The 19,458-nt window shown below is 34.0% G+C and overlaps 2 protein-coding genes across 3 annotated transcripts in view; one reads left to right on the top strand and one right to left on the bottom strand.

The window, feature by feature from the left end:
* Positions 1-19,458, top strand: part of LOC126837902 (uncharacterized) — a 114,810-nt gene that overhangs the window by 28,523 nt on the left and 66,829 nt on the right. Inside the window, exon 1 of one of the 2 annotated variants that reach the window (XM_050571881.1) lies at positions 1,506-2,016. The exons of the other annotated variant lie outside the window; for it this stretch is intronic. The gene's annotated coding sequence lies outside the window, so the exon portion shown is untranslated. Of the gene's footprint in view, positions 1-1,505; positions 2,017-19,458 lie in introns of those variants that run through there. 2 annotated transcript variants of the gene reach the window in all.
* Positions 13,561-15,459, bottom strand: LOC126837904 (uncharacterized). Its single transcript, XM_050571883.1, has 3 exons — positions 15,209-15,459; positions 14,975-15,125; positions 13,561-14,910 (listed from the first exon to the last, which is right to left on the bottom strand). Exons 1-3 carry the CDS (start codon positions 15,336-15,338, stop codon positions 14,511-14,513), a joined length of 681 nt encoding a protein of 226 aa, XP_050427840.1. The 5' UTR covers positions 15,339-15,459; the 3' UTR covers positions 13,561-14,510.

The following is a 19,458-nucleotide window of genomic DNA, read 5'->3' as shown; positions in this document are numbered from 1 at the left end:
GATTAATGATTAACGTAGAGTGCTCAAACAGATATGCATCTTGTAACGTAAGCCAAAAACTTCTAAGAAAAATGAATAACTGAAAGTGTTTTCGGTGTTTTAAAAAAAACTATTTATTTTACATTAGATATTTCTTTTTGTAAAGCAATTTTTTTGAAATGAGTGAAATTTAAACAACCAACTTTACTCAATAGTAACTCAAATTTAACGAAAAGAGGTATTTTAGGGATGAGCCTACCACGGTCACGGGTCAACGGGTTTGCTTTTTAAACATGTATACCGTACCCACTACCCACGATGTCCTAAAAAGCACTCCAAGGCAAATAGTATACTTATCCTTATAATTACTAATAAAGTTAAATGGCTGTTTTTAACTGTCGATAAGATATCATAATACTAATTTTATAATTCTGTTTTTGGATTTTACATATATTTTAACGTCAAATACATGATACTGGGTACCTTTTAATGCTGGTTATCGGTAATATATTTTAGGCAATGTGCAGGTCATATGGACTAATCGTTTTATTTTATAGAGCCTGTACGCGACCTGTTATTATGGGTAAAAACTTCTATACAAGAAAATTCTCACGTCTCGTAGAGTTGTTCGATTACAATAATTTTTTTTTCTTCTGGAAATAGGAAGACTTACTCTACAAGACGTGAGAGTTAATATCCGAATAGTAAATATTCCCTGTTAAAAAATGTTAAATGTATGAAAAATGTTAAAAATGTATGAGGCACGAAGTGAAATATTTTATTTTACCTTTTTTTTCCGCGCCCGAGAAGTATTCATGATAAATTTGTTGTAACAAAAATCAACACTAACAAAAACGAGGGGGCTACAGCAATATTTCGGGAGCGGCTTACCCCCTCCCTTATTACTGGCCATGGACAAGGTTTGTGCGGAAAACTGTAAACGTGCGACACGAGTCCGTGGGTAAAACTTTGGGAGGGAGCGTGACCAGGGGCAGTAGTGGTAGATGTGTTGCGGCCGCGGCGGAGGGTTCCAATGGACTCGACGGAACCACGACCGACAGCGAATACATATTACATAATAATATTATTCTTTGCATAGTACATACACACGCATAAACGTGTTAACAATATCATGTAGTGTAGACAGTAGATCCGCTAGGTAGGTATACGGACTCTATAAGGACGTGATCGGCGGCACTGCTATAGTAGTAGTAACTGGTATAATAGGTAGAGTGTTTTCGTGTCCGTACGGGTACTCTCGAGTTTGTTCGGCTCAGTCCGATAGCCATCGCCAACATCATCTTCATCATCATCATCATCACTATCATAATAATATTATTATGATCGTATATGCCGTCGTGACGTCACACGAGCAAGGCGATTATTATTGCGCGCGTTGTATTATCGCGAATGGTCGCCTCGCGCTGTCTGTCTGCCGGCAGCAGCAGCTGTAGTCGACGGCGGCGGGAGGTGGAGCTTGGACCCAAGCTTTAAGGTTAATCGCAGTCGTCGCTCAAGTGCCGCCAGGTGTCGTGATACTCCAAGCCGGTACGCCGCCACCACTGCTCGAATGCCGTACGGGTGAAAATTCGTAAACCGTGTTTTTCTTATTTTTTCCCGCGCGCGTCGTCCGTAGTATTGTTTTTTATTTTTTTTTTTTATTATAGTTATTGTGTCGATAATACTAATCATAAAAAATAGTAATAATAACGTAAATGATTTTTGCACCAGACATGATATAAAAGTGTAAAACCGATTGTATTTTTCTTTCAAATTTTCAAAACCGTCGCAAGATTTCTGTTTATTTCGGTTTTTCGTTTTCGACCGCTCGGCGAATTTCTTCTACTTTATTTTTTATTCGATTGTGTTTTGTATAAAGATATTAAATATATTATTCACGTCGTGTTCGTGTGTGAATGCGCGCGTTTTTTCATCGTTCAGCCAAACTATGCTGATAAGACATCATCATCAACACCACCACCTCCACTACACAACTCCGTTTTATTCAATTGTTAAAATTCGATTTTATTTCCGAAGGTAAGCTAAGCTCTTGACAATCGCTAAATAGTATTTTTGTATTACTCGTTTAATAAAGCTCGACTGACGTTTAAGCGAAATAAAAAACAAATTGTACCTACACTTTAATTTCCCACGGAGATTTTCCCACCCGAACGGCTCGATCTCGTAGAATATTACTTTGCCTTTTTAATGCACGTGCTCGAAACTGATAACGCTGTTATGTACATTTCAGCTGGTATCATTGGGCTATGACGCTGTGTGTTTTGTTTATATTTTTATAATATTCATTTTGATGTGCAATACAAGTTTTAGCTTCGATATTTTCTTTTATCTACAACTGCTGGTATACTAATAAATATAATATCCTTTAATACGAATTTAAAAAATAATACATTCGCATTAATATACGGCATAGTCCATAAATGGGTACTAGGTATTCGAATCACAATTATTTCCGTTCCTCAACCCTATGAAAAAATGAGCCAAACTGGTTTTATACATATTTCGTACAAAATATTCGGTAAACAAATTATTTAGAATAAATTACCATTTAAAATGTTTCAGCTGTAATAAAAATATATAATTTTTGTGCGTACTTGTTACATAAGTCATTTTTTACCATTTGAATAATCATTAATGTCTCTTGTTTTGCGGCCGATAACAACATTAATAATAGTATACATATATAATATGTATATGTATTATGTATGGTACCAGGTACAAGGTTGGCTGATTTCCGAGTCGGTATCTATCTTAATAATATAAACATATCTCGATGGACGCAAATTGATTAAATAACAATAGACGCTCGTGTTTTGTTAATACCCTTTTGAGTACCTATTCTAATCATAATACGGAAAACATCTCGAAACCCCAAATCAATGATAATATTTTGCTTAAAATCTAGATAATAAAAAAAAAATTATTACGAATTTCAGGATAATTAATTGTTTTTGGTTTTTCGACATAATGTCATAATGGAATTTTAGGAATTTAAGCTTAATTTCTATTTGATTTGGACTAATCCGAGTATAAAATTCACATTTTATCGTTTAGATAAAAGCAAAACAAAGAAGATAAAAGAACACCTACCACGTCCTTATCACTTGCTTAACCGACAAAATAAATGGACTAGATATCAAAGCGCAATGGATCTATACATCGGATGGATTTATTTATCTGATCACTTTATTCGATTTAATCAAACATGGTACAATATGGTAGATACGTTTATGTTAACCCATGTACAGATTCTATACAGCCATGGAAAACATACAGCCTAACAGGCTGTATGTTTTCTATACAAATAACTACAAGACGAATCTAATATGTGTACAGTTGATAGCTGTTGTTGTTTAAATCTCATTAAATCGAAATGTGTTTGATCACGGCGTGAACGTAGCATAAAATGTAAGTACAAATAATCCATTGTAATGTCCAATTTTGTATGCAAACGTGTCAGCTGTCAACCGTGTGATGTGTACGATTTGTTTTTTTATTTTTATTAATGACCTTCAATGTTGTCACAATATGTGAAATATAGCGAATCTCGATTATTCTTTTTTTTCTCACGAATTCAATACACACACGTAATTAATGAATACATTTCTGTTTTAAATGATACTTATTTGCTTCTAAACCTACACAAGTATATAATTTCCCTATTGCTTAACTCGAGTTGTACATAATATGTAGGTATATTCTTGAAAATAAACATGTTTGTAGAATGAATCTAAAGATTTCATAAAAACTGACTACCATTGAATTATTTTTTTTTATACAAAAACAAATTTATGCGAGTTATTGGTTAAAGTTCTATATTTCCTACTAAGGAATCGATTTTTTATAAAAAGTATCTAATGAAAACTTTTATCCTTTCTGGTAGAAAATATTTATTTTTCCTTGATGTACCTAGTTTGTCCAGAGAATGCGATAAAAGTAATTGAACCGTTCGCCTTTTTTTCTGGAAGTCATAACGTGTCTCGGCAGATTTTTGTGTTAAGATTTTTTTTACGACGAATGTTTTATTTATATTGTACTCCTCAATGTTGTTTTCTATTTACGATTTTTTTTTATGAATGAATTGGACCGCAGTAAACTATAACAGATATTAGCTTTTTGAAACAATTTTAAGTGTCGTAATTTTAAAATGAAAAATGTGTTCATTTGTACAGTGTTTTTCTCAATTTTTGGCCCAATTAAGTATCATATAAGTTATAGGTATGATATTTTATATTATATATAGACTTGAAATATGATGAAATCGGTTCAGTGGCTTAGGAGGTATCATAGAGCCAGACACAGAAAAAAATCACCCTAAATATTAATACTAAAAATCCCTAACAGTTTTACACATGATTGTAAAAACAATACCTTCCAACTCCACATCGAAGTTAAAAAAGAAGACGATATTATTTTTTTCATTTGCTTTTGTTTTAGGTTTGTTGCATAAAGTCGTAATAGTTTTAAATAAATGTGTTTGTGTCCTTGCTGCTACTTTTGTAGTACTATATTGTTTATGGTAGTGTAAGTAATTGAAATGATGGCAGTAGCCACTAGTCAGTGTTGCAATAGTCATTAAGGCTTTTATTAACTTTAATTAATACACATTTAGCGACGATTAAATCAATTCAAAGTAATAATATCGTAACACACTGCCTAAACCTAAAATAGTTAAAACTTCTTTAGTAACCGACATTTCAGTAATTCTTTAACTTCAAACTCTTCGGTTATTATTAAATTATAAAAATATGATACCAAATTTATACATTTTTTTAAATTATTTCCAACCGACATGTATTTAACTTCCGCCTTCCTGGTTTATACATTTTTATGAGATATTATTTTTAAAAAATAGTGAAGTAATTGTGTGAGTTTTAGACAATGAACTTGTTATTTTTGTAATGATGTGTGTTTTTTTAAACAATATAACGAGAAATATATAACACGTAAGTCGTATTAGGTATAAAAATTATAATGTATGATTTACTCTAAATATATAATATAATATGACCAACACAATGAATGTTTTCCTATAAAAATATGATGTGATTAAGTATGAATTGGAATTTAATAAGCATACATTTTTTTTAAAGAGTAACTTTACATTTGTAATTTAAATAATACGATTTTCCTTAACGAATTTAGTATTACATTTATATTATTAAATGATGGACAATACAGCATAATAATTGTTTACACTTTTTTTTATACTTACGTGTACATGTAAATATTTAAAAAAAAAAAACAATTATTTTCCTGAGTATTTCACCACAAGTATTTTCAAATATCGAAAAAATAATTGTCATTTTATTTTGTATTTGCATGGAGTGGATGGTTTGTGTATGTAATGTACTTATAGGTTTGTTTGTACACGGTCAAGGCCAAGTGGCGGTCTTTTAAAGAAAATGTGTGCACGACGAAGCCATGCCAAGCTTTTTTAATTGGGTAATCGACTTTTTTTACATCCAATCCGGTTCAATGCCGCAAAAGATACAAGAGCTTTTAATGAAATATTAAACGCAACATTTTTTTACACCGTTCTGATCGTTTTGAACTCTAAGTATAAATCATCTATTTGACGGAATACGAAATTATTTTCATTATTAATTCAATTGAAGTTGTAGCCTGGGGGCATTTACTTTTGGCCATAGTTTGATCGCATGGCCAACACGATTATAGTAATTTAATTAAGTCAAATTTATAGCCAACAAAGGAAATGGCACTCCCATTTTAGTAGGGCAAAACTTTTTTATTACAGGGTGTTATTAGAGAGTAGAACACTTGTTTTTATGGATAACGCGCGCATTTTTTTTAATAAAACAACTTGCATAGTAGTCTAGTCCGTCGTTTTTAAACTATTGGTTCGCTGCTGGAATCCCAAACATCATAAAATATAAGGAGAGACCTCTTGGCTAAAGTGAGTCGCGTTCTCTTCTGGGAAATGCCAACCAATAGAGATTTCACTGTGTATTAAAGTTTAAGCACGGCTTTGCATCAACTTAAGTTTTATTTGGAGAACTTAAACCGCTTCTATTTGGGTAACGTTTAATATCTAACTTCAGCAATTACTGTTAAGGGAACGTTACACTAATACATTTTTATGTAAAAAGCCTGGCCAAAACACAGATTTTTTAATAGTTCTAGAGTATTTTATTTCCGAGGGCTGTACGTTGGTGAAGTTCAATTACTATTTATTTAGTAAGGTTATAGTTTTTATTTTAAATATATAAAAATTATGTTTTTGCTTATGTTATAATAAGAAACCAATTCAATGTATCAAAAATCCGTTAACAACTCTTGGAAGTATAATTATATTCTGTACATGTAATATGGATGATTTTTCTCTAAACCCAACATAAATAGCGTCCTCTTGAATAATACAAAGGAAACAAACTGCACTTAAACTAATTGTTTTGCAGTAACCCCGTCCTTAATTAGGTGGCACCGGAATAGAACACAAAATAAATTAGGTCCACAGCAAAAGCAAATAGACTTACCAAAATACGATTCGAAAACTTTGTGAAATAACCTAATTATATAATGTGCCAAACTAGACTTAATACTGTTGTGGTATATTAACTATACTGCTCGTATTCGGTTATATAAAAAAATTGTAATAATATAATATTAATTTACTGCCTTACTAAAGATTCTCTAGGGTTGGTCAGTTGCAATTTACACATGTTAACAACATACATATTATGTTCTTTTTTTTTTAATCGTTAACAAACGTGTTTACGGGCCTCGAACGGTGAGTCGGTCTGTCTTTAAGCTTGGTGTGTGTACTAAATTTTCATTCGAGTTCACCACTACTCTTTAATACTATTATTATTAGAATATATATCATAACTTATACCCTATTCGTCGGAGCCGTTGAAACTTCTGCTACGGTATTTTATTGGCTGCAATGTTACATACTTAGTGGTTATTTGTGTTTAACAGTATAGTGGGATAGTACGGGCTATTAGTGGGTATGGGCTTGCCCGTCGATCGTAGACGACCGGATTTACAGACGGCTTCAGCACGATCTTCGCCTGTAGCACGCCTTCACCTCGTCCGTCTATTGCCAGCCAGTTTGCTAAGTATATCGTCCTGTGTGTGTACCTTATACTACCTGCTGTTGTCGCATTTCCGTTGAACTTGCCACTAGGATAAAAAGGAAACCCGTCACGACCTCCTCGGCTCCACCTCTCTGTCGGCCGCATCTAACACGACAACTATTATGCATGCGTTGTAATTATCATTATTATGCTTTTTATATAATAGTAATAATACTAATGATAATAGGTTCCTCCCGCGTATGTCTGAACATGTATAATATACAACATAATATTATGTACACGGCGAGTGATGATATTACGATGACGATGACGTGGACAATGATAATTGCGTTTGCTTTTGCACGTCTTATAATGATAACGCGACGGACCAGAACGAAGAGTGACCTTGAACTTAGATTTGTATTTTTTTTTTTTTGTGCACAACCGAACAATTATTCCGGCCGAATACCATAGCCATTGTTTGTCGTGTAGCCGACTGTGTGAACTTTTTTAATAGAGACAACAGATGTATTCGGACGGTGTACATATATTATCATTATTATTATTATATTTTCGAGTCTACTGATTAACATGTATATCATAAGGAAATCAAATTAAAACGGCCCGCAAGGCCAGCGTGCGGCGAAGGATCGAATATTTTTTAATTGTAACCGTCGTGGTTCCTCTTCTTCCTTCTTTTATTTTTTGCCTCCGCAGTGTGCATAATATTATTTTAAGTTGAATTATATTTATTGTGACAAGTGTTAATAAACAATTTGCGCTGGAGGGCGACCTCGGGTCGAGGCGCAAATGAACCGCGGAGGACGTTTTTCCGCGTGTTCCGGTTTCCTGTGCAGGATGATAATCACGGTAATGACAACACTATGGTGACAAGTTAATATATTAATAAATATACTCTATAAACCAAAAGCCGTCAACTGTGTGTTTCCAAAGTCCAACAAAAATCATGAACGTTTTTGTGAGTTCCCAAAGACAGTAGCGCCGACGAATACGTTAAATAAAATTAAACGTATATAGAAGAACAGATTAAATTTCCAACATAATATTAACAGTTAAAAGATGGCTCGTTACGTTCTACATAAACATAGGCTGCAACGCTCAGTAATGACAGTGACCTATTAGTTGATGGACGAAAACACTATAATGGTGCGTTGAACTCATTTTAGAAGTTGGGCTTAACATTTTCTATACCCACCCGCTCGTGCATATATCTATAACCAGTTCTCAAGGTATTATATGCCATGGGTCCTGTAATATACCGTCATACAGTATTTTGCTAAAAAAATCCGCATCTATACATATTTAACATGACATATACTATTCTCCGTTTACTTATAAACGAGGAAGTTAATATAAAAAAAAGAGCTCTTATTATTTTTAATTTTTTTCCAGTAGCTATTTGTACTTTTTTTGAACATATAAGTCGGAATAGCATTAGTATTTTTACAGTGTACGCAGTGACAAGCTAACGATATTAATTCTATGCAAGTCACGAAACCTTATGCCACCCAATGCAATGTGTATTTGTTTGTCGTTTTACAACTAAATTCCAATGAACCCGCAATGCGAAAACCATTTTGAATTACATATATCCGTTTACATGATTTGTTCAACACGTGTACTATGTACAATTAATCTGCATCGCCGATGAACACCTATAAAACGGTAAACGAACGGAGTGAACGCCCGCGTGCATCCTATTATTATTATAATTATATATGTATATTATAATATATAATAATAATATAAACAATATACCCTTGTATTTATTTTGTTTTTCGACATGCTTGTTCGGTATTCAACAGCCCGATAGCTATCGGCCGTAGCAGATTTTGTTTTATTCCTGTCGACACGCAAAACAACTTTTATAAATGTTTTATTGACAAATATTCGACGAGTGCAGTTCATGGCGTGTGTACAGACAGTGTACTGAGTATTTAGTATGTATAGTTCTTGTTCAATGTCGGTCAAAATATAATAGAACAAAAATAGTATCATAAAAACTAATATAAATCGTTGTGTCGAAAAAATGAACGTTAAGCGGCATCCGCTCCTAACAAAATATGTCATGACAATTTATTACGGTAACGGTTTGAGAAAAACGAATAGATGTTTTACATATACACAGAATTTCGGTGTAGTTTAAAAAGTGCACTTTTATAATGTTTTTAGCGGTGTAACAGAAAAAATGACCAAGGGACCCAATAAAAATGTACACAAATATAAATACCACTGTGTAAACAATAGTTTTTACACTTAGAAATATGGGCACTTGGAAATCGGCCTATATTTATCTTAGGCATGAACAATATTACGTTAATACATACAAACATTACTTTATCTTTTTGGCACTGGGAACGTTCGCAAGTTCACACTTCATATTGTTTATATATATATATATATATACTCAAGGACGACCATATCCTATACAATAATCTAATAAGAGGGTGACATAAGTAAAAGCCTTAGTCGGATTTTTGCAGAAAAACCACAAGGACAACCTAACTTCATTGCCAAAACTACCGGGTGTACAAGGTGCGCACGCAATGGCCCCGTAGTAATGTGACAAAAGGGAAGCTTTGAAAAAAAGTAACTTGGAGGTCTTTATGGGAAGTCCGAATTCAGCGATTCGGTTGGAGGCCTTAAGCGTTTTCTTGTTATACAAACCCCCAAAACTACATATACATATTTTTTACTATTGGGCAGTTGTAGTACCGACGCAAGATAACATTATCAAGCACCTCTCAATAAAGGCGTAACTACGTTACAGTGGGTGCACAAAATGCCTAGGCTGCCATAGTAGTTTACCAAAGACCATAGGCCCCGGTCAACTGACGAACAAATGTTTACAGAATATCAAAATATTTGTTTTATATATTTAGGATGCATTCCAAATGTTTTTCAAAAATTAACTATCTGTTTAAAAATCAATTTAGGTATAATGTTATCATATTTTTACGGTAGGATGGCAGACTAAATGATTTTTCATTATTTGAAACGGTTGTTATTGTTGCAGGCAATATGTGTTTGTGCGTGTATTGAGAAATTATAGATACTATATTTTAATATTTTAGGAAACAAATCTGTATGAAAAAATAACCATTCAGCCGGTAATTCCAAATGTAATTTGATGGAGTAATGCGGTTTGCGTATTCGAAATGTGCGAATAGGGTTTAACGCCAAGGACGTCCGATTTTGTCACACTTATGAACTCTAGATAATTTGTTAAAAATATTATAATCTTTGCCGTTGTAATATGCGTCGTGTATTATTTCTGAGAAACCCGCAGCTAATCTATGAACCGTAAAAAGATTTTTTCAAATAATAGGTAATATGTAAGTTTATATTATATTATATTCTACAACATTATGTTGGTTACAATATTTGTTCATACGCCGAATTAATTAAATGCGAACTATTTGAAGTTTGTGTTACGTCTATAATTAGTTGTCTTGAAATATTATACACTAAAACAATGTACTTTTTCTCTATAGGTCACGCGGAGTCGTATCTTTGAGATTTTGTTTATTCATAAACGACCCTATTTGATCACGACCAACCGTTCTTAGAACTGTCACTAGAAAAGGGTCTAAGCTCTAAAGTTAAATAAAATCTCGTCTTCGCTTCCGTAAACAAACTTGACGTCCTCGATAAATATATGAGAGATGCTCAACTGAATAATGTTATTACTATTAGAAAATTCCTTAAATATTTAAAATATTTTTTAAAGTATTTTTCGCTCAACGTTATAGCCAAAATTTAGAGAAATTTACTATTTTTAAACAAATACCGTGACTTTTCATTGTGCTAATATTTTTCCACAAATCATAAAGCGAACAAATTATACAAACTAAACGAGTCTGATATAAGCAATAAAATGACTGTTCTTGCCAGCTTAGCTTAAAAATTAACTACAGTTTAATAATAATAATATCGTAGGTTTAACTTTAGAATTAAATGTTAACCACCATAGTTTATACTATCACATTGTGAAAAACAATGTCATATTTTTAAATTTCGACATGACTAAAATTACATACATAAGTGACTTGTTTAATTTAATTTTTACATAAATCACTCTCTAGCTCATTGTATTTTGCTATCAAGAACAAAAACTAGTAGTTATGTACTGTTTTTCTATAACTTTATTTTTGTTAACTTTAACAATCGAGACGAATTTTCCAATCTGTCGGTTCGTTCTAGAGATTTTGTGGCTTCTTTAACATGCTTTTAGCTTTGTGTTTAAAATGAATTAAACGGTCAACACGCTCTGGCAAGGTCAATTACTATATTGGCACTAACGCGCTTTACATACCTTTAAGGTACCTATAATAGTATAATAATACTTATTATACTTTTACATATTTTTGTTTCTCGGTCAACAAATTTTATTTAATCTTACCTCATGGCATTAAAGCGACAATGACTCGCCAAATTATTGACTAGTAAACTGTGTTTTTTTAAGTTAATTAACGAGAATGACAATATTACAGTTGAATGTTTTTGTTTGCACTTATTATCAGTGCGATTAAGTAATAGTTACAAAACTGTTATTAAGTATAACCAAAACTAAGAGAATTGGACAGTTTTTCGATTATTTTTTTTTTGCAGTCGTTAAGTGTTTAAACAAACGATGAATTATTATACCATATAAATCGTGTAGTACCTAAAATTATAGGTAACTGTTGTCTGGTTGTAATTTATAAATTTCTTAATTGGATTTGAGAACATCTTAAAAATCTTCAAAAGAAAATATAATTAATGTCTTTTCGAGTAAACTTAACATTGAAGTTTATTAATCTAATTATACGGACTTTATTTTAATTGAAAACCACAATACATAATAATATATTATTTAAATTATGATTAATTATGATTAATTAAAAGGCATAGTTATTAATAAAACTAATCAGTAAGTTGAATAATTAATTTAATAATTTCTATTGATCACTGACATAAAATAATATTTGTGTGCTATAATAATAATAGTACTGAATAAAATGTGCATTTTATCCTCAAATATCATATTTTGTTATCTGTATGAACTGACTGACTAATTTATTAATAAATCTTACAAATTGTACCATTTTTAATTTTTATATCAGACCAATGTATTATGTTTTTTAACCATATTCCTTAACAGCGATAAAAAAACAAGAAATATAATTAAAATTTAATCCTAAACTGTGTATCTTTTGCATAACTCATTGTGTATAGTATATAATAAATAGTATAACAATTATAAAACGTGTTTAAAATAATAACACTTGTTATGATTGAATAATTATATACAATATATAATTGTCAATACAATAATTATGTGTGCTAACAAAATATTGTTTACTAACCAAACCTAACCTAATTATATTGATGTGCAGTGACTAAAAAAATGACTACACGGCCAAAATTATGATCGTTCATAGGAATCACACCTCAAAGCTTAAGGGTTGGAATTCATTTTTTTAGGTGCATATTACTATTTCTAAAACAAGCTATAAACGATTAAAAAATTGAATTAATCTTGTACGTAGACATTGGTGATAGTAATAAAACTGAAAAATAAAATTGACAAAAACGTTTCAGTTTTCACTGATATGCGACTGTCTTAAAAATATTCAATTAAAAGGGAGTGTTTTGTGAACATAAGTAATCTGACCGAATGACCTTTTCCAGTGCAACACGCTGTTTAAGTCGGTTTGACGTCACTGCAGATGCTGTAGTGGTTAAGTAATGACGTCACGTTGTGTCGGTCGATACCGTTTTACTTATGTACGTTACACTTAGGACGCAATATAAAATATGTATCGACTCTATTTACTGCATTGTTTCTTACCCTTGTACGGTTCTTAGAACACTGTAATAATATAGTGTGTGAGTGATTACTAATTTATATTTCCGTGGTTTGATTTGCCGCCATATTATTATTCCACCGTATTATATTGCATACGTTTTTTCAGTAAACGCGATGCCGGGATAACGCGAACTAGTTATCAAATAAAAACAATTTTACACATTTACCAAAAAAAAAAAAAATTAAAGTTGATTTTCGTGGGCAAAGTATAACTTAGTAATTTAATTTAATATAATTGATTCTAGAATATGATGGCGGAAGGAGTTTCTCTAATATGTTGTATAATTTAATTGGAGCTCTTTATCTAGTTTTTGGTTGACAAGTTTTTGATCAAACTTTAATTCAACGTTACCATTTAAAGCAAATAAGAGTCCAATTTTTAAATACTTCATTTTTTAATTCATTCATAAGTATAATTAAAGCAAAAAAAAAATAGCATAATACTATTTTCTGTAGGTATTGTTTTATTATTATCAAGAAGTCATTTTTTATTCTTTACTTTACTACCATAATTTAGGAATTAATAAATTATAAAAGGATTTAATATCTACCCGTCATAACGTAAGAACAATAAGTTACAAGTAAACAACTAAAATAAATAATTTTAAAAACAACAGCCGCGGTTTCGGGGATCCGGCCTCCTTATAAGCTATATAATGTATATAACCTATATATTTATTAAGATATTTTGTTTTATTTGCTTTTTTATTGTTTCATTTTCATTTGCGCAATCTTTGGCATTACTCGAACAGAAATTTAAATAATAAGTTAGGAAACAACAGAATAGCGTAATCAAACGATGGAGCATTCCTTATGGAGAAAAATCTTTCAACGGTAGCTTGACAGGTATAAGTATTGTGAAAATTTATAAATACTCAGGTGACCAACTTACCTGTTTATTTTTCCATGTTGTTACATTCAGTTGCTGTTGTTCTATATAGATACCGTACAAAGATTATCAGTATGTAGGATCTTGTTAGCTACAAGAGACACGCTGCTCGTCTTAGGAAACTTTTTGCAGGTTATGCCGTTGAATTTTTTTTAATCGCGCTATAGGATCGGTCCACCGACAAAGCATTGAGCCCTAAGCTAATGTACGTAAAATTGATGTATAAGGTTCGTATACGAGTTGTTGCTATTGCAGATTGCAAAGTAGCTCACACTAAATATTAATTTGGCGGATTTCTGCCGGACATATTAAAGTCGTTATTCCGCTGTGTTTGTTATTAAATAGTTATTATATTTATAGATATCTTAAACAAGATATTTAACTCGGGTCCTACGAACACCCGTAAAATATTACAATAAAATATAATGTACAATTATATTAAACACAAAGCATGCATTATGTCCCAGAATAACTTTTGCAGTCTTTTCTCACTCCAATATTTGTTTTAAGTCAAAATCATTGGGCATAGATGTATCAATACTATATAGCTCTATCTGAGCTCAGTATTTTTTTTGAAATTGTCTTTTTAATGGTAAAAATCGTGTATGATTGTAATTGAATTACTGATATTCTGGAACATATACCGTATATATTATAGTATTAAAAATTAGTGTATATACTTTTAACGTTCATGTAAGTTAGCTTTATGTTATTTCAACACCGGCTCTTCTCCGTATTCGGCTTCGTACAGTATTTGCAGTATCCTCATGCGGATTTCAGCGTTTTTGCGCGCCGTCAACTTGCGCAACGCGGCAACGCAGCTGAGCGCAAAGTGTTCGTCCGAATCCGGGTCATCCGCTGGCCTCTTGCGCTTGTCGCCGTGCTCAACGGGTTCCTGTGCTCCTAGTTGAGGCCCCATTCCGCCACCTCCACCATGGCTGTCGGCGAAACAATGGCACTGCACCACGCTGCCGATGGGTGGCGTCGTTAGCTCGGTCTCGCACATATCGGACGCTATGGATACCATGTCGGCGGCATGCGAATCCTGTCGGCCGTTGTCCATTGTCTCTTGGTCGTATTCGTTGCCGTCGAAACCGGCCATCTTGTACCTGCGTCAACAAAAGGTAAAGTTAATCGGCGGTCGGACCCTTAAGTCATAGAGAAGCCTCTCACTCTCTGGGCTCGATGTGCGGTATCAAAAACGCCATCTCGTGATAGTACATCCACGTTTTCTTCTTGCCCTTGGGCCCACACGTCCTTTGAAGCCGATGAAACCGCATGAAAGAATCCCGAAGCGTCCTCCAGCGTTTTTTCACTTCGGGCTCTGGAAAAAATAAACACAAATAATTAAACAAACACGTATAAAAGTTATCATTTGGTACGTTCGTCACGGCGCCGCACAAGTACCCGTTTGCTTCATGATGTCCGCTACTTCGCGCCAAGCGTCGTCTCTGGCTGACATCTTTTTGCACGCCTGCACGCTTCTATCGTACAACACGGGCCGCCGCTCGATTTCGCTGATTAACTGTTCTTCCATAGTGACAGTTGTGATAATATTCCACGGAGTCCGACCGCCAATGCGATATTTTATACGGTCCAAACGACGCGCTGTCCGTCCGTGCCGGATTTCTCTACTGCGACGGCGGCTGCTGCGGCGGCTGTGGCGACGGCGGCGGTCGTCCGCATCCGCTGCGGTCCGGCTGCGCGTGCACTGCGTCGTGTCGCAGCGACGGGATCGTTGCGTGCGCGACGAGCCGCTGCGCAACTATACCGACGACGGCACCGCCACTACCGGTACCGGACAGCTCGACGGGTGACCCGCGTGTCGCAACCGTGCCGACGACGTACCGACGGCAACGCGTACGCCAGTTCGGCGGCCGACAAAATCGATGGCACGACATCGAAGTCGCTGCCGCCGACGCGCCATCAACCGTGTCAGCGACAACAGCACGCATTGTCCACTTCTTCCCGCCATTTTGTGTTTGATACGCGTACGACGTTCCAGCGTCGCGTTTATTGATCGCCGGCGTAACTGTTTTATTGGTACTATTTTTTTGCACTAGGTCGTCGCCACAAAAAAAAAAAAATGTCAACTCCGAGGAGTCTTCCTAGCAAGAAGAAAATAAAGAACGTCAAAGAAAGAACGGCAGAGGCGGCCCTGGATGGAACGCGACGATAAAGAAGGACAACGCGTCCCATATAGTATACGAATTAAATAGAACTCATATTATGGCTTGTTGATAACTTAAAAAAAGAAGTTATTAGAAAAGACTTCAAAACAACCTTAAGATTGTATATTTTACCCAGTATATTGCGCGTAGATGGGTTTTGAGTGGATTAAGTGCAACTAAATTGTTCATGTGCCATTACTACATTTTTCAAATTAATAATTAAAAATATATTAAATTGAAATTAAATTATTTAACTAACTAATGTTAAAGCATTTTAACGTTAAATAAAAATGGTTATTTTCATGTCTAGTTTGCAGTTACACTAATAATTGCTGTAACTCCACTTCACCCTAGTTCTATTTACTTGGTGGTAGCCATATTCTAAAGTTTTTCCTTATTGGTTCAACTGGTACTTTGTAGAAGACACTCTTCGATGCAAATCTGTAGGTACTGGATAGGTTACTTAATAGAGGAAAATCACATCTAAGTATTTTATTTAGACATTTTAAAATTTAGTGACCACCTTTGATAACTTTACTGTAACCACAGCTTATTGTAATTTTTTTTTTAATTTATCGATATGCTTTAATATGATTACTTAACATAATACTGGAATTTATTATTTGAAAAAATGTATTTATTCAATTGTAATGGGGATGAATTATAGTTTTTTGATCTCACTCAATGGCAATATCAGTTTGCTCTGTTAAAGCGCAGTTCACATAATTTGATAATTCTATAGTTGAAAAAGCTTTTGATCTTTACCAATCGATTCTTTTTGGACTCAAACATAAAAGGCACGTAACAGAGATAATACAAAACTCGGGTCTCGGAGCAAATTGTTACCTAGTCAGCACCGACTATTAACGCAATAAGAGTATTATTTGTAATGCCATTTAACATTTACATAATATACAAGGTCGCATTTATTAGAAAAAATATCGAACTCGGATTTCCTGTCGCCATTTTTCTTAGAATGCTCACATAGATTTGCGATGAAGCATAACTAATATAATATAAATTGTAGTAAATTGTGACACAATTTATTTACACATTTTTATGTGAGTTGTCTTACTATTGAGTCTGCAACTCTCTTGTAATAAAGATTTTGAAATACATTTAGCCATTAGGTATATCCCACTTCATCCCCATAGGTTCAATTGACTGGACTTTTTTCTCCACTCTTCTCTGGCCTTTCTATAATGTACAACTGCTCTATCTATATGACAACTGAACTTGGTATATTATATTGAGTGTTTTCTGTATTAATGGAAACGAAGCAGTAAATCCGAACACAATAAGAAGACGCGTAAACCCTTTTTATATAAAAGCTAATATAACTATAGTGACCTGCATGGGGTCATGTAAACCGAGCTCACTTAAAACGGTTAAGAAATAACGTTACCGCCCGCGGACTTACCGCGATTACTCAACCAAAACGACTTATTTGTTTATTACTAGACGACATTTTAAGAGTTTCACCCTTAAAAATATTTGATTACACTCGTTTATAGTTTTGGCGTTATAGTATGAAAATGATATAAAAATCTCATCTAATAGTGTGGATTTTGTGATTTTAACGATTTTTAGCCGGCATTGTTAAAAATGTAACAGTTGTGTGCAAAATCGACGGCGTTTATTCAATAGTATAATTATTGACCAATTACATTTGTCAACGGGCATTTATAATAGTGTACCATGTTACGTACTCGACATAATGGTACCAGTTTAGAGTATTATATTTTATAATGTCAGTTTAACGCCCACGCTAACCGTGTGAGATTAGAGGATCGTAGTACAAACTAATTACCGTCATAAGATTTGTTGATAAAAAAAAAAAAACATACTACTACCGTTTAGAACAGTCTCTTTAATGCGTACCGAGTTGGCGGCATGTAATGAAGATAATAACATAATATTGTGTTGAATCCGCGCAAGGACAAGTTGTAAAGTGCAAAAGTAAACAGAAATCTTCGGGTGTGTCGTAAACGCGCGTGTTTAGCGCAAATTGATCCACGTACAAGCAGCCACTTGTTTACATATTTTTATGGCGTTTACTTTGTGACGGCGGCCTTGGAAGTTAAATTCGGTTTAAGTATGATTAATATCTAGCTTTTTTTATTTCTTTAATCCAATCGTCGCCGTCATGTACTTACTCGTGCGACCATAACCGTGTAAGGAAGGGGCCCTATGTGTCAACACTAGGTACGTAGGTACTATATTATAGTGGACCGCTTTGTTGTCTTAAGGCCTATTAAGTAGTCAACTGACTACAAGAGCAATTCTAGATCTAGATCGCACATGAAGAAAATGCTTGTAATCCCCTTTAGCAACAAGATGTTATCTATTGTGAGAATATTGTTTTAAATATGGCTCTTGCACGCTTGATCATGGCTAAAAACTGCACCCAAAATCATTGTAAACAGTTTCGTGACTCTTCTACCTGTTTGCATTATACAATGATCACTAGACCAAGATAAAACATAAAAAAACAAATATCAAAGCCGGTTAAATAGTTTAAACTAGATATATAAACGTTGTCAGCAAACACAATACTCGTGCCTATAATTATTCATCGACGATAAAGTCATAATCAAAAATCAAAGAAGCCCTTTAATTCCGTTTAAACCCGCCATACGGGTATGAGGTTACACGCAGAATCTTAATGTCGATTTATCGAAATGCGTCTAATTTGGGTGCCTTTGGGCGTTTGAAGTGACATAGTCTGCGACCATACTATGATTATCCTGTCCGTGCGACTTACAATAAAGCTTATACACTGTGTACATTTTTTAAATTCCTACCGGTCGACGGCTTTTAATTACTCTAGCTCAGCTTTTACCAACATAAATATTCCTAAAATTAAATAAAGAATTGTTCATTGCTGCGACCCCGTATAAAGAACCTCATGGTACTAAATACAGGAAAACGCCAGACAGCCTACGGTCGTATCATATTGTACAAGCAACAGTCAGCGGATCTTTTTGATTTTGTAAAAAAACAAAATGCCACCGTGGCCGCCGCCAAGGACGGATCTGTAATTAAGATTTCCAAAACAAAAGACTCTACGGTCCGCGCCCTGGAGGCTGCCGGTATCCCACTTGTTGTATTATTGTAGTAGATTTAATATTATAATATATACGTATATTTAGGCATACACAAAATACAACTTGGAGCATTGTTCTTACGTATACACGTAATATGTATATTGTATTCGCGGTCGTCAGTCTAGTTATTTTCCGGTCAAACTGGCGGTTGTTATTATTTGTATTTTGATTACTATTATTAATCGTGCGGAGAGGTCTAGTCTAGAGCGTCGCACTATACAGCTCTATATGCGTAATACACATATTACAATATTGTTAATAACGTGTCGCCCAATCAAGAGCAATCGCCCACGCGCCCACGCAACTCGTGTGCTCGCGAATATGCGAGTCCAAAACAGCGACAGTAGTGAATCGAAACCGACATGATGGAGCTCAACAG

Source organism: Adelges cooleyi, unplaced genomic scaffold (genome assembly GCF_023614345.1).
Source record: "Adelges cooleyi isolate 19-005CV unplaced genomic scaffold, UGA_ACOO_1.1 ACOO_flye_CR_arks_rails_tigmint_CR_PRNA_30, whole genome shotgun sequence".
Taxonomy (NCBI): Eukaryota; Metazoa; Arthropoda; class Insecta; order Hemiptera; family Adelgidae; genus Adelges; species Adelges cooleyi.
The sequence above is the reverse complement of the archived record's forward strand: the minus strand, read 5'-3'. Positions and strand labels throughout refer to the sequence as shown.